This window comes from Syzygium oleosum, unplaced genomic scaffold (genome assembly GCF_021117445.2).
Source record: "Syzygium oleosum isolate NSW1041296 unplaced genomic scaffold, Sole_v2.1 Sole_v2.01, whole genome shotgun sequence".
Taxonomy (NCBI): domain Eukaryota; kingdom Viridiplantae; phylum Streptophyta; class Magnoliopsida; order Myrtales; family Myrtaceae; genus Syzygium; species Syzygium oleosum.
Window position 1 is genome coordinate 15,125,826 of NW_026607485.1, and position 23,761 is coordinate 15,149,586.

Sequence of the window (23,761 nt, forward strand, 5' to 3'; positions counted from 1 at the left end):
CATACCTCTATTAGGTTTCTAGTCTACCTACCAATAATGACTACTGGCAACTACAAAATTAAAAACTTAGACCAAATAGGAAATTACCATCTGCTGTTACGTGAGGTATGGTCTGGGAGAGACCCTTACACGGAAATGCCTCCTTAGCGTGCAAATCCCGAAAGTCCAAAAAAGCGCGGCGCGACACTATTCAATTTTTATTTTTTGCAGAAATGGGCTCCATCTATATCAATTTTGCAAAATAAAATATGTTCACATAACTGAAATTTTTCAGATCATATCACTGTTTTAAATCGTTATTTTGTGGCATGCATTGTACTTACCAAATGACTTCAAAATTTTATGAAGTTTATATGGTTGCAAAGCTTGAAATGTCGTCTACAACTTTTATGAAGACACTTTTCTCAGATCATGAACACAAAAATTCATAAAAATCACCGAATCGAGTAAGGTTGATGAGGAACAGATTATCATAGAATAGAGAACATTATCTCCAGATTTTTAGTTCAATCACGAAGTCAATTTGACATACCAAACGATATTCATTTTCAACATGCAAGCTATCAAATCGAAGATTGGGATGTCTATTTTGATTCCCTAGTTGCACACTTCATGAGATTTCAACATTTAGAAGCTCAAATCAGCAATCAAAGCTAACTGGTTCAGCAGGCACAGTTTTGCAGAACATGCCCACAATCAACAAACAATCAACCATCAAGCAATTTCAACACAACATAGGTTATCATATCATCGATCTAAGACATACAACAACATCATATCAGCAACAACGTCCATCATGACTCCATGATTAATCTGCCTCACAAACCTTCCTCCCCAATCCTAATCTAAGTCAACGAAGTACCAACCTTGTTCGAGATGCCTTGATGCTTGATCGAGCAATCCGGCCTCCGTACTCACCTTACGAACACCACGGATCAGCCAGGAGCTCCTGAAGAGATTCCAAGAGAAATAATTCCTTGAGAAAATTTAGAGAGAATCCATGAGAAAAAAGAGAGTCCTCTTGACGTGAGTGTGTTTGTCTCTTTCCCCTTCCCTCGGCGAGTGGATGAACCTCATGATGGTGGAGGCTGCACCAAGGATGGTGGAGGTGATACTGTGCAACTCAGGTCTGGAAAGGGCAGGCTGCGCAGTCGCACGGAAACGGCTAGTACGCGCTCGTTGTTCGTCCGTTTAGGTTGAAATTTTGATGGGAGATGGTCAACATGTCAACGTAGCTTGCATAAAAATTTCGTGCCCAACGGACATCGGGAGGTACACTTTTGGAGGCCATACATTACCGATTTCTGTGTGCAGGATCAGCTGACCTCAGCTTGGAAAAAGGCAAACCCGGAAAGTTATACTTGGAGATAGCACACAAGCCATATATCGTTAGAAAACACGCTTGAAGATGCTCTTTGTGACACCTAGTTTGCAATTTTCTGAGCTTGTTTGGGCCATCAATCGATCAGGAAAAGGCGAGTTAGCATTTGCAGGAGAGGAGTTTAAGACCGAGTGTGACCCGGCGTGATTGAAATTTACACTTTATGGGTTTAAACCGAATAATTCAATTAAGCTTAAAACCCCTTTGCTTGAGTCCATCAAAATTCTCATAATATACAAGTGCAATTTTAAAAATATTTTTGGTAGGGGTCAGAGTCAACCCCTAATTTTGTATGCAATGAACAACTAAATTGGTAGTCAAATTTAGGTGTCGACAATTATGTATTATATGGTATGCATTAGGCTTGATATTTTACAAGCTGTGAGCTTAGATAGTTGTTATATGAAGCGTCTTGGTAAAGCTCATTGGGAAGCTGTGAAATGGATTCTCATATATTTAAAGGGGACAACAGATGTTGGTATAAGGTACCAGAGGGACAGCAATGACAGTGAGACTATTGGTTATGTGGATTTGGATTACGCCGGTGACTTGGATGAGTGTAGATCTTTAGTAGGGTACGTGTTTACGCCAGCATGTGGTGTAGTGAGTTGGAAGGTGTCCTTGTAGGACTATATTGTTTTGTCTTCGACTGAGGCAGAGTATATAGCACTAATTTTTATAGGAAAGAAGCAATATGGCTAAGCGGTTTGTTCTGGGACTTTGGGTTAGAACAGAAAAGTGTTGATATACACTATGATAACTAAGATGCGATATATCTGGCATATAATCCGATTTATCACGAGCGAATGAAGCATATCAACATCTAGTATCATTTCATCCGAAATGTCTTAGCGAAGGGTAATGTGAAAAAGATCAGTACAATGGAGAATCCAACAGACATGATGACTAATCATGTTCCTTTGGCAAAGCTTGAGCACAATTGGCGTTTATAGAGAATGAGTGCCCGTCGGGGTGCTAGGAGAGCAGTATAGATGATAAACACTATGACTTGACTTCAAACGTCGAGCCAAGGTGGAGAATTGATAAATTATGTCTCGAGTTTGAGCTCTTGTATGAGACCTGACTCGATTGGAGAATTTAAATCAATTTGTTAAATTGAATCTATTTGAAAAGAAAAGAAATCCCAACGGATCACTTTCCTATTTGGATCAGAATTTCTTTTCTTGAAGGTCACACAAATTCACGTGAGGATTTCTTTTCTTCATATTGTTCCGCTCGTGCAAATCGCGTGGTTTTTTTTTCCAATGACCCCAATCTTTATCATCCACCACAAGAGTAGGATAATGACAAGATTATTATGTCATTCTGAAGACTTGAGAGCGACACATCCTTCGAAGCCCACAAGAATTTCAGCTCTGACCACTAAATAACATTCTATTCAATCCAACTGATAGCTTTAGCTACTCACTTAACATGCACACTAAGATTTGGCCAAAAAAAAAAAAACATTCACACTAAGAAGCATTTTTCTAACCTCGTTAAATCTAATACATCAAAATTCTTCCCCATGGAAAAAACCAGAACCAACTGAACAGCAAAATACTACAAATTAACAATATTTCAGCGAGCACAATAAACTACAAACTCACCATCTCACTATGGAAGCAATTCATAGATTGAAAAAACACAAACGAACAGATCAATTTCCGTTAGTACCACGTTGGCGTAAAATAATAGCCCCACGCTTTGCGACTTGGTCACCATAAATCTTGACACTGAGCCTCTAGCCTCTGGAATCGCTGCCGTTCTTGGTGCTGCTGGCCCCTTTCTTGTGCGTGCACTCGATCGTCAGCGGGAACTTCCTCGGCCAAGAGATGGATTGGAGGCAGCGGTTATGGGCGCGGTCACCCCTGGCAAAGGAGGATGAAGATCCAAAACACAAGGAGAGACCCCTGCGATCCTATTAGGTTCAGAGTACTGAGTGAGGGTGCAATGGCCATGTCAGCCATAGTCCACTCCACCGGTTGGAACCGAGACAGGTAACGGAGAGGGCAAATAACGAATTGGAGAGGCGATGACAGAGGTGGAGGCATGGTTGGAATGAAGAGAGACACCTTCGGATGGAGAAAACCTTTCTTCTTTGTATGGGTGATCGGTTTTCAGTACGGTTCTCAAAAATTGGAAACCGGGGATCAGACCGGAATCAGTATTTTTTTTACCCATTACTTGATACCGTATAGGGTGTGAAGGAAAAAAAAGTTAAGGGGAAAGCGTTGTATGTACATTAAGGGGGAGAAACTTTAGTAAGTGCTGAGTCAAGTGGTTTAGTTTGCATTTTATTAATTTTTTTGAAAAAATGAAAATATATATAGTTAGTCCGATACGATTCGGTGCGATTTCCTTTGGATCTGGGAACCGGATCGCCCGATTACCAGTTCCACTTTTAGAAATCGGAAACCGAACCGACATTCTCCATAACCGAACTAAACTAGTCGGTTTGATTCGATGCGGGCCATTCACGATTCGGGCGAACGTTTTGCACACCCTTAATTCTTTGAACGAAGAAGAAGAAAATAGAAAGTGGAGAGAGGAAGAGAGTGTGCGTCAGAGACGGAAGCAAGGGGAGAGAGAGAGAGAGTACTGGAGGGAGAACCTAGGGAATTTTGAAAAAATCTGACAAAGTGAGACCCATTTGTACACGTGGCGCTGAATATATGGAAGGGAACTTTTTTTTTTTTTGCTAGGAATATGGAAGGGAACTTAGTTGACGTGAGAGTTGTGTTTTCGCTTCAGAGAATAAGCAGGAGAGAGAGGACGTCTTTCCCAGAAAAAGGCAAAAGAGAGTACGTAACGGTTAAAAGAGTAAGAGAGAAAAAGTGATCCTTTTCTTCCTTTGGTGGTTCTCAACCTACACTTGCCGTATTTCCATCTTCCTCAACCACGGCGCTCAGCCATCTCCCGCCGTGGACCACCTGGACAGCACGCTAGAGCCACCAGCGACCGCCCAGCGAATTCCATCGTCCCGGAGCCGCACCAGCAGTAGACCAGCCAGCGGCCAACTATTTCCTCCATCTGATTAGCCACCACAGCTGCGCCGCAATTCCTTAGTCACCGTGGGCATCCCGTCGTCGGTCATCGTGGGCGTTTCCATACTGTCAACTCCGTTAGAGTTGAAGGGCAATTTAGGTAACCCGAGCTAGATTCAATTTTGATACTTGATTTTCTAATTTGAATTATTCAATTCTAACATTGATTTGGTGAGATCTTAGGCATACTCCGATTAGGAGAGTTCCTAAATTGAAAATCTTAATAGTAAAAAATTCGAGTTGCAAGACGTAAGATCGGATTTTTTATTATTTTGATTTCTTGTTTTGAGTTGTGGTGAATATATCGTTTATATGGGCTTATTATGTTGCATGTTTTGATTTAAGAAACTTTCATATTTTGAAAATACAAAAAAGATACATTACACGTTAGGCTAGATTGTGTTCATATTTATTTTCTAATTTAGAATTGCATATTTAGGGTCATGTAGTATTTTAGGAAATTTCCTAATTTAGAATAGTATTTAATCAAAATTATTTCCTAATTTTAGATAGGGTAATCACATACATTAGACTATTTCCTATTTTAATTTCAAAAGAACATCACAAAAAATTAACATGCATATACCATATAGGATTAGTTACATCAATGCCACGTCATTGTTGCCACGTTATCGTAATATTCCACATCATGAATTCCATATCATAAATTCCACGTCAATTACTGATTGCATGTTTAGGGTTGTATCACTTGAATTGTATGTCATGTTAAATTTGTTTACATTTCTTTTGTTTGTCATTAGAATTAGGTCATATAGATTATACATCATTTTAAATTAGGCCATATAGTCATAATTTAGGATTAAAATTGCATATAGTATAATTTTCATTGATAGAAAAATCCAAAAAATATTGAATGTCATTGCATTTAGAGATCATGTTTAGGTCATAATTAACATCTTGTAGATATTGGAACAATAATTATAATGAAGTTTATGTTTTGCATAATGCATTGAGGTTTGCCCTATTTCTAATAATTTATTTATTACTGCCTTGATTTATTAAGTGTTAAATTCTTGATTGCACAATGCATGAACACCCATTGCATGTGAGCAATTTAGGCTTAAAATTGACCAAGATTTCTTGCAAAATATTTTTGAAAATAAAGAAAAAAGGTATCGAAAGGATGTTAAATTTATCTAGTGCAACCAAGTTTTGTATTCATAATATTCTTGGTTCATAGAGGTAAAGTGCTCTCCCACACTTGGGTTTCTAATTGACCATACTAGATTAGAGGCGACTCCTAATGAATCGATTTGCATGTTAAATTGGTTAAATGAAAAAATGCTAAAGTTGCGATTGATAGAGTTTGAGAGGGTCTATGCTAAGTCTTTAGGCTTAATAATCCACCAATTTTCCTTTTAATGGTTCAATTCTGAGAAGGTCGCAACAACTAATATTAATGTGTTAGGTTAGTCCTCTTATTCTAAAGTCCACCTCATCTATAATGGTTTTATTACGTATTCAACCCTCATTCTTTTCTTTTCGTTTAATGAGTTGGTCCGCCACCATTTCTCTCTCTCTCCACCATTTGCTTGGTAATTACAAGCAGTGCTGTTCGACGTCAACGCTTTCTTCGAAACGTTTGCTGGCGAGCGATCTCACATCACCGATGGCAACCATACAATGTGAATGTGCAAATTCAGCAAATTCCCCTGATGATGTAGCACATGCTGGTACAGCCCCTGACAGTGCTGTGGGAATTTGCTGTAGCAAATTCCCACACCAAACCGGTTCGTTGACAGGTCCCATTTGAAATTCTGGGTTGGACTATCTCTATGTTTTGGGCCCTCTAAATTGAACCACCATAACTTCTGGTTTTCGTCCTTATATTATTGAAGATGTTCGTGCGAACGTGCCGTGCCTTATATCACCTACTTCTCCACCTCCCCTAACGCCAGGTATGCCATTTTTCAAGCGAGCCGTTCCTTTTTTGTTAATTAAATATGATTTATTTAAGGTGTGCAAAATAAGTTGATATTTGTTGCACAATTGTTCTACCAAAATAAACTAATTAATGACATGCCAAAAAAAAATTCATTATCGCAGAACAACGGAAAAAAGTGGAGGATGGTAACTATTATCGACAACTGTTGCAAGCTGCGTGCAAGGGTGATTGGGCAACTGCTAATAAATTCTTCGAAAGAGATGCAGCCTCAAAGACAGCTATAATTACGAGCAAATCCCGGACTGTGCTTCATGTAGCGGCTACGAGCGCCCAAGATCAGTTCGTCGAGAGCCTGGTCAAGCTCTTGTCTCCCGGAGAACTTAAAGTGGCTGATGGCAATGGGTACACTGCCATCCATTATGCCGCCTTGGGTGGAAGAATAAGGATGGTCAAGGCATTATTCGAAAAAAATTATGAGTTACCATATCTATTAGACGGTCAGAGATTCGTTCCTCTACGACGATCTGCTGAATATGGTGCTCTGTCTAAGGAGGTCCTTTGGTTCCTGGCCATCAAAACGAAAGACGACTGTCAATGTGACCTTTTTCCTGATACTCAAGCGTTTGCTACCATCTTTTATCTTGCCTCTGCTGGTCATTTGGGTAACATCACGCACACTCGTTTCATGTATACTCTTCTGTGCTTCTTTTCCTTATTAGCTTTGTTGGTAAATTTCGGTCAGATGTGTCTCTCTATCTGCTGCGCCGATATCCTCACTTAGCTAAGGAGAAAATGGGGTCCAAAGCTAAAGGATCAGTATTGAGAGCATTGTCTCTTATGCCATCGCACTTTCTTAGCGGAGCTAGGCTCAACCTCTGGGAAGGATTGCTATACAAATGTCAGCACTTCTACCGATTTTCTACTTGACTGCATTTGCTATAAACGACTCATAAGATCATACATGTTCACCTGCTCTAACTGTATCTGAAGGTGTTCCGGTGGACTTGAACTCCATACCAATTGAAGATTCAGGGATCTCGGGGACAACAAGTACGACGCGTCAAGGTGGGTTGTGACTGTGTGTGTAGGATCTTGCTAGAGAGCATTTATATACTACCTAATTTTGGTCCCCTTACGTGCACTCTTTTCCCAGTTCATCGCCTAAGTTGCTTACGCTAATAATACTTGCGAATAAGATGCTCTCAGTTTTTTTGTTTTTTTTTTGTCCTCTTCTTTATTTTATTTTTTTTGGGACAAACCCTCTTCTTTGGATAAGTAGTAATATGATTAATACGAAATATTCGTGCATACACCGTGAGCGTACAAAAACTTTTATACAAACGGTCTCGTCCACTCTTGATTTGAGAATTTCAATTGCTCACTCTCTTACTAACTATCAAAACCAATGGTGTCTAAGGCCGCATGTAGAAAATTTCTTTTACATCGTTGGTATATGCTATAATGACTCTCTCTATTAATAATTCTATTTATAGATTATTAGCAGCAACGAAGAATATTCCTACAGGTGAATTAGGGGTGGCAATGGGACAAGGCGGGTGCTGGGGTTTGCAGGGTGAGTGCAAGGGTTGCATCCTGGCCCCCACTATTATAAGAAATGCCCCATCCTTGACCCAAGTCCCGCTTAGAGATATCAATATATTCCATCTCAAACCCTAGCAAGCATATGGATTTCCCCATCCCACTTGCCCCACTCCACAATAATTTCAAAGATCAAAATTTAAATTAAATTCTACAAGAAACATAATTTATTTTTTTGCAAGTTGAATGAATCATTTATGGGCAAAAAAAATATGAATTTGTGATCTTTAGATCCGTTAGTACAAAGTTTAGTTTCGAAAATGTCCATGATAAATTGATGAGAAAAGGTAGTACACTATTGGAAGTATTCGTTTTATTTTGAAATCTATGTAAGATATGAGAAACTTCACATTGCCAAAATAATACGAATTTAAAGCGATAAGGTATATCCTAGATATTCAAGTTTTAGACATTGGGAAATTCGCCCCATCCCCTCCCCAAAACCCATTGGTTGTTGGTTTTTATCCACCCTGTTTGGGGTGAGATAGCACGGGTATTTGGAACAGTAGGTAAAATTGCCATCTCTAATGTGAATCGATGCATTAGTTCTATTTATGGTATTTAATCATGATTTTAAGATTAATTTATTGATTTTTTAGTAAAGTGATTGTCATGTGTTACATACATATTGTTATTTGTTTGTATTTGCAATGACCTTTTTATATACCACTATAAAATTGTGTAAAACCACTACCAACTATTCTAACCAAAAAAAAATTAAACTAATAGATGAATGCGTGGTTTAATAGTTATATATTCTAATATTTCACTGACGTGTAGGCTGGACTTTGGTTCAAGACTAAAGTATGGAAATATATGATAGATGAGGCAAATAAAGGGTCTGGAAAGATCTGAACTCAGAATCTTTTGTTTTGATATTGTGTAAAAATTTTGTGGGATCAATGCTAATTAACCTAAACTAATAGATGAATATATGATTTGACATACAGTAACCTATGTTTCCCACATGGTAGAAATCTTTAAATGTAGGTATGCATGCATGCTTGCATGTATGTATGTACGTACTTACATACGTTTATATGTCTGTGATATTCTTTTCTGATTTTACTTTATGAGTAATTAGATTTTATTTCGATCAATGTTAAAATTTCATAATCAACATTTTTTAACCTTTAATTACTTAGATATATAATTGTCTTACTAGCTTAGCTTCCAAAATGAACCTTTTTCAATGCACAAGAAAATATAAGTAGAAATTTGCTTATGTGCTTGTTACTGACGTCATAAAATTATAGGTTGTTTGTACTTTCTTCATTTATTGAGTTCCTTCAACATCTATAGGAAAGTTTAAAAAAAAAATGTTATGAAGATACTTATTAGTACTTGTCTAATGTCTAGTAGAGCGCGAGCTCTATAGCTGATTAATGATGCTGGGCACAAATGCTAAATAATGGTCTTGGGACTCTTGGCACCATTGTTTGGTCGTTATATCAATGAAAATTGGAAAAACGGGCTTAATTCATTCTTCTTCCTGATTGCAGCACTTCAGATTTTTACAAAGTTACTCAAGGTTCGAGCAGTTAGAGCTTTTAAGAAGTTTCTCAGGACTGCTGCCAAAATTGTGGGTATGATTTTACCTTTTACAAAGTCATTAACCTGGCCCACTCTCTCATTCGATTTTCTGTTTCGATTTCTTAGAATACCATAGTGGTATACAAGTGCCTTCGACGGGATGAAAATAGTAAAGATTTTATCATCTTAACCAATTTTTTACTAGAGTTAAAAGCATGGCGATTTTTTTAATTAACGCATAAAAAGAAATATGAAAAGGATGAAGATTTTTCTTTACATAGCATTGTCAACAAAAGGTTTTTACTATATAGCCCATACATATCTCTGCGATGTACTTGATGTCTTATTGGTGAGATGAGTGGATATGAATAAATCATATTATATTTTTCTTTTTCGATCTTTTGAACAAAAAAGTTTTACTCCGTATATATTGAACATTTTTCAGACAACGACAACGCATCCTTAAATTAACGGTTCACATGTCAAACTAATAACTTACTTTTGACGAGAAAAATTTGCATTCCTTCTCATGTGATTAGTTTTAAATTACATGAATGTCTCGGAAGACATCATATCAACATACAATAAGGTTAAACCATATTTACTGTGATATACAAATTCGTAACTTAGAATCTCGTAATTCTTTAACTTAAGCAGGTTACACTAACAAATTTTAGCTTATATGCTTTATACCTGAACAAGAACAGATTTAGGTTGCGCATTATGAATAAAATTTTATAACTTAAGCATGAATGTATGCCTTATTAATGATGTAGTGATCTATGAATAAAATTTTATAGTATTTATTTATATAGGTCATTCAATCAACTTCAATCAAACGTTAATATGAAATAGCAATAAAGTGAAAAGACGAGATTTTAATACAAATATAGCTGTCATAAAATGACAAAACATTAATTCATTTCAAGGCCAACTATTTGATCTTAGTTCTGTCATGCTGGAAGTTACAAAACACACACATACTGTATAAAAGTTGAATTGAGTGCACAAATATATATATATATACACGCGCGCGATTACTTATTTTAATGATCTATGAATCCAGAGTGGAAGTTTGGAAAGTTATTTAAGTATTTTTTTATTTTTATTTGCGTTTTATTTTTGTAAGAAAATAGCACAACATCCGGTGCGTGTTCTACGTGCAGCTCCTCCGGTCCTAAGGATTCGCGATGCAAAGCTGAGACACGAGGGGGCTGTTGAGTTGGCAAAAAAGGTTTGCGCCGGGATTTCTTCAATGAAAACAGCTGAGCTCCTCAAATTTTTCGAAGACGACAACATCATCTTTTATGCCACATCCAAGGGAATCGTTGAAATACTGGAGGTATGCCTCGAGTCTTTCCGGAGTTAAAGTGGACTACTTATTGTGGTAAAAGTTGGCTGACGATTGCTGTGGAGTATCGCCAAGAGGAGGCTTGTAGACTCTTTCTGGCGGCGAACTCAAGTGATAATCTGTCCATCATCCCCACCACACCCGAAGATGCTGAGTCAAGGGCCATGTTGTGGGCGGCAGCACATAATTCACTTGACTTTGGCTATCTGAGCAATGTCCCCGGTGCAGCTATTCAGATGCAGAGAGAACTTCAATGGTTCAAGGTAATGTATTATCATGTCATTAAGTTCTATCTCGTTATCAACCTTGATGAGATGCAAAAATTATATAAGTGAATGGATGGAGGTTCAAATCAACTAATTGATTTAGATGCATTAAAAATTCATAAGACTTGACTCTGAGAAATAATTAAGAAGCAGAATTTTAGCCTCATGCTGGTGCATTTGGTTGGAGAGTTTGGGGATTTTCAGTTCAAGAGCTGAAGTCACCCATTCGAATCCCCTTAACTGCGCGCAAGCTGCTCTGTGGGTTCCAAAGGTCTGGCTTCATGTATCTGGGTCTCCACCCTCTTGCTCTTGAATTATAAGAAATAGAAAATTAACACCCTATTTGCCAACCGCTATTGGTTTTATACTCGTCATTTCACTTGCGTGGCGTTGTTCCCGTGTAGGCTGTGGAAGGGTGGGTCCATCCTTATTATAAGACGGTGACGGTATCTTTTCAAGATGGAGAAACGAAAAAATATAAGACATATTGGCAAATATTCCTAGAAGAGCACAAGGAGTTGCTTAAGAATGGAGAAAAATGGATGAAGAGTACCTCGAGTTCATTCTTGCTCATCTCAACTCTAATCGCTATGGCTCTGTTTGTTGCGGCTTTTATTGTACCGGGAGGCAACACCAACAATACCGGGGTCCCTATATTGTTAGGAAAGGACCCTCTCGTCGTTTCTGCAATTTCGGACGCACTAGGCTTGTTCTTCTCCGTGGCAGCCATCCTATCATTCTCGGCAATCCTAACTTCATCGTATGGGCCAGAAGATTTTCTCTACTCGTTGCCTACGAAGATGATAATCGGCCTGTCCTCCCTCTTTTTCTCCCTGGCTTCCATGCTCGCAGCCTTCGCTGCCGCTCTTACCATTCTGTTGAATGACAGACCCAAGTGGGTTTGGCTATCAGTTACTGTGCTCAGTTGTCTTCCCGTGGCGTTGTTTGCTAGGCTGCAGCTTCCGTTGCTTTTTCAGATGGTTAAATCTACCTTTGGACCGAGCATCTTCCGGCCCAGAAAGACTAAGGCAGTAAACTACAAAATTGTTGGATGAAGACATGCCATGAGAAAACTTCCCAAATAATTTGTTGGTTGCTTATTATTATTGGAAAAAAATTGGTTACTTATTGAATACTCTAATAAAATTACAAACTCCTTGTATAGTTTGCAAATTATTAATTTTTGCACTACCTTACCAATCTGTTTGCGTAGCTCACGAATGCTTTGAATATATAGATTGTTCACACAATCCTTTTCTTTTTAATTATTTTTTTATTTTTATTTTCTTTTTTTCTCTGCTAGTGCCTCGCTAGCCTTGCGAGGCGAGGCAAGGCGAGGCCTTGCTCAAGCCTTGCCGGCCTATGGCGAGTGAGGCCGAGCCTCGCCTATGGTCGGTCACCGACCGTCGCTGTGGTCAGCGACCGGCAAAGGAAGAAAGAAAGAAAAAAAAAAGGAAGAAAAAAAAGTAGAAATATAAAAAAATTATTAAAAAGTAATTAGAAATTCGAATTTTTAAAAAAATAAAATAAAAAATTATTAAAAGGAGTGCAAGGAGGAAAATCAAATCTGATTTTCCAAAACGAACAACAGAAAATATTTGCCAGTTTATTTTCAAGTCTCAACTGAACACTAGAAAATGGTTTCAATTTCCTAGAAAATGACTTTTCGAAAAATATTTTTCAAAAACGTTACATTTTTTACAAAACGAACGGACCCATAATGTTATAAAAGCTTACGGGAGACATTGATGCTGCCATGAAAAAAAATTCAGATAGTGTGTACGAAATTGCATTGAGGCAAATGAGGAATAATCAGGAGGCCGTAGACAAGATTACGGAAGTCCTCCTTAAGAAGGAAACAATGACCGTGAATGATAAGGTAATGATGACGATGGTGAAGTAGCTCGCACAGGTAAAGAAAGAGAAGCTAGCTTTTGGCAAAAGAAATAGGAAACTTTTCAAACTTTCCTTCCATGACGTCAGCAGCTTCCGTAGAGGGCAAAGATGGAGAGTCGCCAAGTCTACCCTTGTGATGGACGCCGGTTCCTTGGACCCACCCGGGAACTGGTCCGGTCCGGTTCTAGGATCAGGTGGGCTAGTTCCCGATTCCACAAACTTAAAACCGACCTGTCCAGTCTGATTCCCGATTTCAAAGAGGGAATCGGCTCACCCTGAAACCGATTACCCTTACAAATTACGGAACTAATGGAATTACTGGTGCTCTTGATCTTTTGAGCAGTATAGGCTCTGCAGCATGATTTCTCTGATCCCATCTTCATTATCAGTTGTGTTGTGAGCTATTTGAACTCATCCAATAAATAGTTCTAACGACAACATCGCTTTAAAGGTCTCGTCCTTCGCAAGTAACAGGTGACCACGGGCAAGCCCTCTCTATTCTATGGTCTGCCGATACCGCTGATACTCCTCGACCTGAGAGTTGTCTATGATGAACATCAAACTAAGCAGCTTGAAGAGAGGCCGAGTGAATCAAAAGACCTTGCTGGAGATACCGCTTTACTTGATTACTCCTCCGCATTGGAAAGGAAAAGAGTCCCACCAGAGAAAAGGATGACCAAATGAATAGACAGAGCCAAGAAATTGATCCGAATCGATGACCAGAAACAGAACAATCACCTCCATTACTAAAGACTCTTGACTGAGAAGACACTTGATGGCATTCATAATCGAACTCGACTTAGAAGACATCCCCATCTAAGACTGCCAAAGACTCCTCCCACAGACAGTTTTAAGGCACGTATGACCATGAAAGTGACAAAAAAACTGCAATTTCTGATGTTTGACAGTAAGTAACCAAACAATGGCATGTTGGGGTGACCAAGAAATCAAGAATCCATTGATACACATATCACAACATCAATTCAGAAGCAGTATGTGTATCAATGGATTCTTGATGGAGGGCTTTTTCTTGGCCAGCCCCCTAAGATTGGGTGACACGAGCCTGTAGTAACAGCTACTCCTCCCAGATAGCAGAATCTAATAGCCTTTCCCACAGCGACAAATGAAATCGACGGACAAACAATCGCCCATAACTTCGACGCTCACCGCTTCTCGCATCTCCTCCTCCTCAGCTTCGTGCTTCTCCTGCTGCAGTCTGCAAGGTGAAACAAAAGAAAGAAAGAAAAATCATAATGGCAAATTTCCTTTTAATTTTATAACAGTGCGCGATTGTTCGCTATAATCATGCGTAACCATGGTTCTTCATAAAACCTATGCAAATAAAACCTCTCGTTTCTTGGTATCGTCTTGTTCATCATGTCGATCGTCCTTTCGGCTTCACTCATCACCTAATGCCACCACTAGCCCAATCTCCTTCAGGCGACACTTTCATCCTCTTTAAGTCTCTGCATTGGTTAAAAGTCAGAACCATTGTGACATTCCGAATGAATACCGAATCATCTCCCTCACTGAATTTGATGCTCTTCGTGCATTTAATGTGTTTTTGATGCGCCTGTTGCTCAAGACAATAAAACGAATCACCAATGTAGACACCCCTCACCGAACATCGACCCGTGACAATGTTCTTGTCTCGTACCATGTGAAATCAAATGCGTGCCTCTGTTTCAGTTATACATCTCTGAACTGGCTAATACATCCATCAGCAATTGCTCATACCACAGCTATACATAATTTCTTACCTTAACGCAAACATTTGATCGGGCTCATTTCAATCTCTGGCCACTAAATTCGAAGATGCCGATAAAGCCGATTCGCCATGACCAAGTTTGAACATTCCTCTTGGATGGATGCATTCATAAGGCTGAGCTTCACTCGCGATCTATCAGAGCATGTGAGAAATCATGAACCACTTCAATTGCTCTTTTAGTTGATGAAAGATTTCAAAAATCATCACAAGCCTCCCTCTTTTTTCCTTTTCCATTTCGATTTCTTTTCTGGATTATTATACGATGATTTTTATTTTTTTTTTTAAACTTTCCATATATAGAAATAGAAAGATATAGACTAGAAACCACATCTCCTAGCCGGCTGAAGGAAGAATCGATAGCTGGTGCCCGGTTCCTTGGAGCTTCTGAACGTGCGATAAACCGTTCGCTATCAGCTGTTCGAGCGACGCGTTGAGCATGAGGGCATAAGGAGACGGTTTCTTGTATAATTATAGTTTTCGCTCAAGACCAAGACGACAAAACTAGTTGCAAAAAGGGGAAAGCTCCTGATATGAAGAAGATGCGTCAAATAAATGCAAAAGCCGATCTCACGAAACGAAAAGTTCTAATTTTGCTGTAGTCAGAGAGGGCATTCAACAACCAAGCAAATGAACCTCATTTCCAAGAATTCATGCAAGACTCGTTATAAAATCAGGCATTTGTTCACAAGAAATAATATTAATATAAAAAAGAAGATTTGAGAAACTGACGCTGTCGAACTCTCCTCCGCACCGCTGTGGCGGCCGCTCGATCTTGGCTCTCAAACGCCGTCCTCTGCAGCAGCAGCAGCAGTAGCAGTAGCCGGGGCGGAAGGGACGACGGAGAGAGCTTCCTCTCGCTGGCAAAGGAGGTGTCATCATCGAGCGCGACCGGATAGGAGTCGGCGCGTCGCAGTAGTCGGAGCGCGAAGGATGAGACGTAATTTTTATTTATAATTTTTAATGTAGGAAATCGGTCGTCCAAGCCCGTCTAGCTCAGTCGGTAGAGCGCAAGGCTCTTAACCTTGTGGTCGTGGGTTCGAGCCCCACGGTGGGCGCTCTTTTATCATTTTTTATGTTTGTTTTCTTTCCAATCTCAGTTTTAATTTTTCAACTTGTTTTAGCTTCTAATATTCTTCTTGGTTTTCTAGATGATTGTATATCATAATTGGAAGAGTTCCACCACACCTGATTCCCTAAAAAAAATCTCTAACTTTATATCCAATCTATTTTTTTGGTCAAATTTAGATCCAATCTCATTATCTAAAAAAAAATTTCAACTTTCACTCTAATTTTAAATATGCCTACACGTCAAAAATCGCCACTAGTTTCTTCAGGACAGCAAAAAAGTTCGTGATAGAAGTGAAATTTGACCTATAACTAGGCTTTTTTTGGAGAATTAGCTTGAGAAAACCTTCAATTCCAAAACCCTGAATAATCAATTAAATTACGTGTATCAGTGTTAGGAGTTCGGATGTAGTCATTTCTCGTATCGCGAAAGTCACCCTCCAAATCTCTAGAAGTTTCCTCGAACTTTCTAAGTCAACACCATGAACAATGAGTGTGACTATTCCACAAAGGGACATAATCTCGAAAGCATATATACAAGCAAGATGTAGCATGTCCATGTAATAAATCATGATTCATGAGCTCCTGAGAATGAAACATACAAAACAAACCCATGCAAGAGCAACTTCTAATCATTCTTTCTCCGTTTTACATCCTTGCATCCCTCAGGAGGTATGTTCCTCAAATGTACTCCAATTCGAGAAAATATTTAGTGATTTGTGAGGTGACGTGGTGCACGTTTATTCATCGTGAACGAATTATAAGTTGACATATATACACTAACGTGGAATTAAATAATAAAAGAAGTTTCTTGCTTCCTTCTTTTTCATCTGGAACCATGATGGAATCGCCTCTAAGCTCAACCTATGAGCTTGCGCCTCCTCCGGCTATCGCCGCAGGCAGAGTCATCGGCACCACATCCAAGCCAAACGGCTACACATCCAAGCTGAGCAGACACCGTGGCCATCGGCAAGTTCCAGTGGCGATAGGCTTTTTGTTACACGTAGCGAGAAAAAGGCATTTATGCGGCCACTTGCGCCTAGTGTTAGCATCAAGTTCGACAGCAACGACGTGCTCAGTTTTGACTCCATCACCATTAAAATTCTCGCAATTGCCTGTGATTTTTGGTCGAACGAGCAAGTTTCTAATTATGGGTATGTCTTTTTGGGCTTAAATTGTCTCAATTTGTGGACTAGACGCCGCAACGAAGAGTAGCGGTTGTTATTGGTGAGTTCGCACGACTCACTTCTCTCCGTTGTCCGAAGCGTCACCGGTTAGTTCCTACGAGTGCTCGTCCACATGTTTGAAGACGCGGAGCAATGGTCGGCCGTGGACAGCCTCTCGTCCACAGATCTAACCACAGAATTCCACGTCCACCCCTCAGTCGTCTGGCTTCGCCAGATCTGAACCATTTCAGATATGGAAGTTTGCTAGATGGAACTCGCCGGCAGGCGGCAGGCTTAAGGATAACGCAGGTTGTGGCAACTTGAGTGGTGGAGACACCGGCCGAAGGGTGGCTATGGATAGAGGTGGAAGACAAGAAAAATCACATTTTTAGCATTTCTAATTTGATTCCGAGTCATTCCATGTGTCAAGCTACAATTGGATCTGAGTAAATAAGAGCGCGCCACATCACTACCGAATATTTTCTCAACCAATTCTCTCTCTTCTTCATTGTAGACACCGCAACTCTACTGGAGAGTCTACGACGAACTTGTAATAGTCGAATCATGCAGAAGAATTTCCCCCCCTTCATTATTATGCGAAAGGGGTGTTCGGGAATAAAATCAGGGTGCAAGATCAAAATTTGCCTCCAGCAGTGGGAAAAGTTCGGTGAGGCACGACACCTTGAAATCCGGTTTGAGATCCACACTATCAAACTCAGGAGCATCGTATCTGCCTGTCTGATCTAGCAGACAAGTGAATGCGCCAGCACGTTTTCCGCACGTCACCTGCAGAAACAAGGTGCGCAACCTCATCACTTAGGTTTGGCACCAACGTGAAAATCATCCACAATCCATGAGAGAACAAAAATATTCAGCAGCGCCCCTCCACCCAAAAGGGAAGAGGAAAAGGCAAACATTATTCATTGCCGAGAGAGGGTCATTTACCAGAAAGCTTCAGTGAAAAATGCACATACTATGACAAATCAGAAACGCCATACTAGTCAAACATCAAGGGAAAGACATACTAAATGAATGAAAACGAACTTAGCCTTGTGTCCAAAAAATATTAGTGGATGCTGCATGAGAAAAGAAAAGGTGCAGGACTCCACAAGGTAAGGAAAAAAAAAACGAACTAACTTTTTAGATGCAGAACTTAAGAGGTGCTAGAACTCACATCATCTTTCAGGCTGTCACCAACCATCATTACTTCGCTAGGTTGGACTTCCCAACTAGAACATATATGCAGAAGCGGAGCTGGGTCAGGTTTATAGGGACGAAATTCTCTGCTCAATGCTGGAGAAAATATAACCTAAGCAACCAAAAAGAAACAGAGTAAGGCTCTTGTAACCGTGTCAACAAGTTTCATGCAAGGCACAATAAGGAAAAAAAACACTGCCAAAAGGTTTGATATAAAGATGTCATAGCTATGTTTCAGGTATAAACCAAGCCTATTGGAGAGAGGAGATGTGTTACTCAGTGGTACCATATGTACAACACACTTGTGTATCGAACTTGTTCCAAGGACTCATTTGATAAGAATCTCTCAAAAGATATAGTCCCACCAAAAGTCCATATCAGAGAGGACACATATTTGCAGTGCATCATGGAGAGATTATAATACCATTGAACTCAAGCTCATTGGAAGGCCCAGCTCTCAAAGTAACTACTTACCCCAAAGCGCTGGTGAAACAAATCAACTGCTGACTTCACATTCCTTGTTATTAGTCCTCTTCTAAAAGGCAAAACAGGGAAAAACAATAAGAAAGAGGAATCAACTCCGCCATATAAAAGTTGATAGACAAGTTCCATCAGTCATAATCATCGCGAAACCAAAATGTGAAAACAAAAACATCTTAATTAACACCACCAATGGCAGGAAAAGGTGCTGCAAAACATATGGGAGTTTGACACATCAAAATCTTTTCCATTAAGAAAACTTATTTAACTTAGAAGCGAGTCTGTGTGCACACACCACAGTACGTGGTTTTGTTTCGTTATGGAAAGGGAATGGGTGGTTCTATGTGGACCCGTTCGCCACAAATATACATACAAAAACATGCATCATAAATATATAGAAATGCCGCCTCAGCGAAGTAACACGACAAAAGGAAACAAAACTGGGATAAACTTATGCTTAGGAACACATAGCTGCAAAGTAAGTTTGTTAACTAAAAAGCAAGAACCCAAATTTATTACCACCAGAGGAATTTGCAACTCCTGGACCGCAACTTCCAAACGACAGACTCAGCAACAATCTCTATGATTCAAATAAAAAAAAGTATATACTTCATTCAAGTATCAACAGACAACTACTTTAGCTCAGTGAATCAGAAAAACAGCATTTCTTGCAACCTCAAACGTCAACGGATCGGCTTAAATTAGCAAACTGCAGAGTTGGTGTAGCATCCACTTAGCATAGCTGACTATATTATTATATACAGCAGTTTCAAGACACCCAGAATCATCTTAGTACTAGCTTCCAGATTTGATAGATCAAAACAGTCAACATCCACATTATCCAATTAGAATAAATGGAGATACACTCTTTTCTTCAAGAAAGATATAGCAGAAGCACTACCGAATTATCTGTTCACAGAAGAAAGGACCCAAGACCAAAGTTCTATAGAAGAAAGGACCTATGGTTTTGCTATTTACTGGATAGTGGAAATAATAGTGACTCACTAAACAGGTTGAAGATAATTAACAAAGTGCTAAGCCAGGATCCAGCTAGCTCTAAACTCAGAGAGAGTGCCCAAAAAAGGACTGGGAAATAAACATTCATAATTTCCATCCATATGAATAGAACTCAGAAGAACGGATGATAACATCTTTAACATTAGATACATACAGTCAATAAGTATTAATGGTGAAAAGTAAAGGCCAGGCTAATGATTTTCAGAAAGCTTCCAAAATCCTGATATGATAATACCAACATGCAATATTAGGATCGGATATGTTGGGAGAATTGGTTGACGGAGGACTGTTAAGGCAGCATCAACGATGGTATGAACTTCTGTACTACCAGGACAAAGAGAATCCAAGAGCTATTTAAGGCAATCAGCTCTTTAACTTTGTTCAGGAGATTCAATTCGCAATGGGGGAGAACATGAATGGCCCATGGGAAGAGGTCAACTAAGTGGAACCGTAACACTATGATATTACAGTGAAGCACATGCATATCCTTCATCTCAGACATAAGAGAATTGAAAAGATACAGTGTTTGGTTGAGAGGCTTGACCTTAACTTCTTTGAATCTAGAAAACTACAAAGCTCGGCTGCCCCTGCACATTAAATTGGCGAAAATCAACTAAACAAAGAATAAAAGAATTTCCATTGAGTTGTGATATTTAGAGAGCAACTTTCCTAATAAACAATATGCCCCCAGTTTTAATTAGGTGTATTGCATCTTCTTACCTCAAGTGACATTCTTACAACTTAAGCCACTCAGATTATAGTCCACTATATGAGAACTAGTTTACAGAGTAAATGAAAAACATCAGATCATGATGCATCAGCAAAAGATTATTTAAGGCATTGTCAGGAAGTGATAATAAGTATAACAGTGACATGCCCAGCCCAAGATATCAGCGAGCTTACCCTTAACAAGAGTACACAAACCAAGTCTTCCTTATTAAGAAAAAACACGCTCACTCACAGCAGCGAAATTCATGATTTTAATTTCCTTCCTCATTCACGTAAATGTAAAATCTATGCCCAGCCATTTCCTTATGACTCAGCAGGAACAATAGTTATGGTATATTCCCGTCACTGCCGAACAACAAACAGAAGTTGGATTCCTTCTAACAGCTAGTGGATTGAATCCACACTTGGATTGGCAAAGGGAAGCCCCCGGCCCACAATTGGGTATTGAAAAATGAAAATGGAGTTGCAAAATACACCTTAAAAGTCCAACAGAAAAGATTGTAGTTTTTAACAGAAGTATCTTCCTATGTTTGTCCTGTGAAACAGGTTCTCTTTGGCTGTAACTATCTCAAAATGAAAAATGCCTAAATAAAATGCAACAAACAATTACCTTCTTATCAACAAAATGCACCCTGCTTATGTGCGCCCTCTAAAAAGGCAACTTTCTATTAAGTTTCTACTAAGCCGCAGCTGACCCAAATTATGGCGCATATCAAAAGGTATGGGCAATATTATCTCCATCACATAAGCAGACAACATCCAATCATAATCAATCAACAAAGAGACCCATTAGGAACATATCTCAGGCCATATCACATACACAAGTGACCTCACTAAAGATAGACAGCTGACCAAGCAATGCCATTAGCAAACAACCAATTGCACAGAACCACATTTGGAAAGTCTGAGTGATGAATGCTGGAATTCTATAGACAACTTCCAGTTAATTCACATGCCTATCATCAATCTCGTAATGCATTGAGACTGCACTCGCATTCCTTGGTTTGCTGCCTAGAAAGATCAACAGCCTAAGAATAGATATGTCGCGTGCGTACCATTTTCTTGTTACGGAAGTCTTAAATAGAGGCATATCGCATCGCCTCAATTCTATCATTATCCCACAGATGGACTTGAACTCACACACCAAAGGATGACTAAAGAGTGAGAGCAAGCATGAAGCCCCCAACTTCTCCTGTCAGGAATTCACACACGAGGACCCTGCATCGTCTCAGCACCCAAACAGACCCCCAAAACTCAAAAGAAGACCCACAGAGCCTCTATTACGGATTACCAATTCCCCATAAAAAATCCGTATCATCCTACGACAGAACTAAAACGAAGAGAAAAAGAACCAACAAAATCATCAATTACAGCTCTTTCAGTGTCCTACATTTTCTTTATCGAGCCTATAAAATCATGCCCACTTCCCAAAAAATCGGCACAGTGTTTCACCAACCGGGCATTATCTGGAGACGATCGAGCCCCTGGCGCTCGTAATCGGCAATGACCTCGTAGGCCGTCCGCTGCCTCTCGGGGCTCCAGCCCTCAATGTGGTGCAGGATGTCGATCCCGGCGGGGCTCTCGGCCCTGATCCTCCGGTACTTGTCGTCGCCGAGCACGGCCCTGTACATGGCGGCGAAGTCGATGGCGGGGACGGTGAGGGTCCCGTCCATGTCGAAGACCACGCCGCGCAGGCGGGCCCGGGCCCGGGGGGCGGCGCCGCCGTCGGCCATGGAGGAGGAGGAGGCGACGGCGGCGGCGGCGGCGGCGGCGGGGGGCCGCTGGAGCAGCGAGGCGGGGGAGGCGGGGGAGAAGGATCTGGAGAAGAGGAGGGAGCGCATGACGGGAGGAGGGGAAGCGCGGGAGGGCTGGGTATTTATACGGATATCGAGAGGAGGGAGGAGTGCCGAGTGGCGAGAGGGGCGGACAACATTCGGGGAATATGCGACTCTCTGTCCGTGTTTTCTCGGGGAAATATATGAAGGATGGAACCCGCGGGGAAGACTCGTCGGTGGTCGGTGAATACGGGATTTTTTCCGTACTAATCATTTTCAAAAGAAAATAATTATTTTTTTGATTATTTGCTATTTTAGAGTTAATATCATGAAAAACCCTCAACTGGCAAATTTACTCAAAATTAATTTTTTTTATCTCAAAGAATCCTAAACCAGTACATCTGTGACAAATTTGCCCTCAATTAATTTCCGTTAAATTTTTCTGTCAAATTCCTAAATTGGATGGCACGTAGCAGTTGACAAATGCACCAGCTTAAGGTTTTACCCTCTCCGTTTGTCACAAGTTTATCAATTTGTGATTTTTCATGATATTAATCCAATTTAACGGAGAGTAAATTTATCACAAGTGTACCGGTTTGGGATTTTTGGTGGTCAAAATATTAATTGAGGGTTAATTTATCACAGGTGTATCACTTTGGGGTTTTTGGTAGTCAAAAAATTAGTTCAAAATAAATTCATTACAAATGTACCATTTTTGGGTTTTTCATGGTATTAACCCAAAATTTTATGGCTTACTTTCAAGGGCAAAAGCCACTAAAATCCTAAACTATGCTCATATGACATATTTACCTTACAGTTTTTTCTGTGACACTAAAATTCTCAAACTTGTACCTGTGTAGCACATTTACCCTGCGTCAAAGTTTTATTAACGAGAATCTTTAAAAATCTGCCTACATAGACACCGGAAAGTAACGTGTACACATGGCTTAAGTGAAATAAAATGACGTTATTTTGGCTGAAAATTCATCTAGGATAAATGTGTCGCATAGGTACAAGTTTAGGGTTTTTTATGACACAAGAAAAAAGTTTAGGGTTAATGTGCCACGGTAGGTATAATTTTGGATTTTTTATGTCACAAAAAAAAGTTCGGGATAAATGTTTTCTTTTTCTTTTTTTGGTCAAAGGGGTAAATGATTTCATGTGGGCATAGTTTGAGGGTTTTGGGGACTTTTTCCCTACTTTCAAATATTATTCTCCCCTATAATTCATCCAAAAGACACTTTGAAAGTTCATAAAATAATTAGAAGAAAATTCTTTCGCTTAAACAGAAAGATCCATTTGAACTAATTCGTTCAATTAAGAGCTTACTTTGTTGTGACTCATGCACCATGATATATCATTCTAAAGGCGCGAACGATAACCATTCTATTTCCTTGTTTTTCTATTTTTTTATTCACCGGAACATGTTTGCAATAGAAATCTATTTGTTAAACTAATTTCATTTTTTTTTCTGAGATAAATTTTGGCCTAGAAATAGATTTGGAAAAGAAATGAGAGGTTAAAATATTTTATTTTTATATTTTTGGAATAGAAACAAAAATAACAACTCTCTTTTATTGCTCAC

The 23,761-nt window shown here is 39.6% G+C and overlaps 1 protein-coding gene, 1 non-coding gene and 1 pseudogene across 3 annotated transcripts; 2 read left to right on the forward strand and 1 right to left on the reverse strand.

Annotated features, from left to right (window-relative positions):
* The first annotated feature begins 4,219 nt into the window (after window positions 1-4,219).
* On the forward strand, window positions 4,220-12,247 carry LOC115679820 (uncharacterized; annotated as a pseudogene).
* A 3,482-nt stretch (window positions 12,248-15,729) lies between these two features.
* TRNAK-CUU (transfer RNA lysine (anticodon CUU)) lies at window positions 15,730-15,802 on the forward strand. Its single transcript has one exon. It is a non-coding gene; the product is annotated as a tRNA-Lys (tRNA).
* Window positions 15,803-17,344: 1,542 nt separating this feature from the next.
* Window positions 17,345-22,301, reverse strand: LOC115679833 (haloacid dehalogenase-like hydrolase domain-containing protein At2g33255). 2 transcript variants are annotated; one of them, XM_056318979.1, is made up of 5 exons: window positions 21,858-22,301; window positions 20,217-20,259; window positions 18,650-18,707; window positions 18,153-18,287; window positions 17,345-17,764 (listed from the first exon to the last, which is right to left on the reverse strand). In XM_056318979.1, the coding sequence occupies exons 1-5, from the start codon at window positions 22,240-22,242 to the stop codon at window positions 17,600-17,602; spliced, it is 786 nt and encodes a 261-aa protein (XP_056174954.1). In that variant the 5' UTR covers window positions 22,243-22,301; the 3' UTR covers window positions 17,345-17,599. The 2 variants fall into 2 exon arrangements, with proteins under 2 accessions (XP_056174954.1, XP_056174952.1); XM_056318977.1 differs by having other exon boundaries at window positions 18,650-18,710; window positions 21,858-22,298.
* Window positions 22,302-23,761: the final 1,460 nt, after the last annotated feature.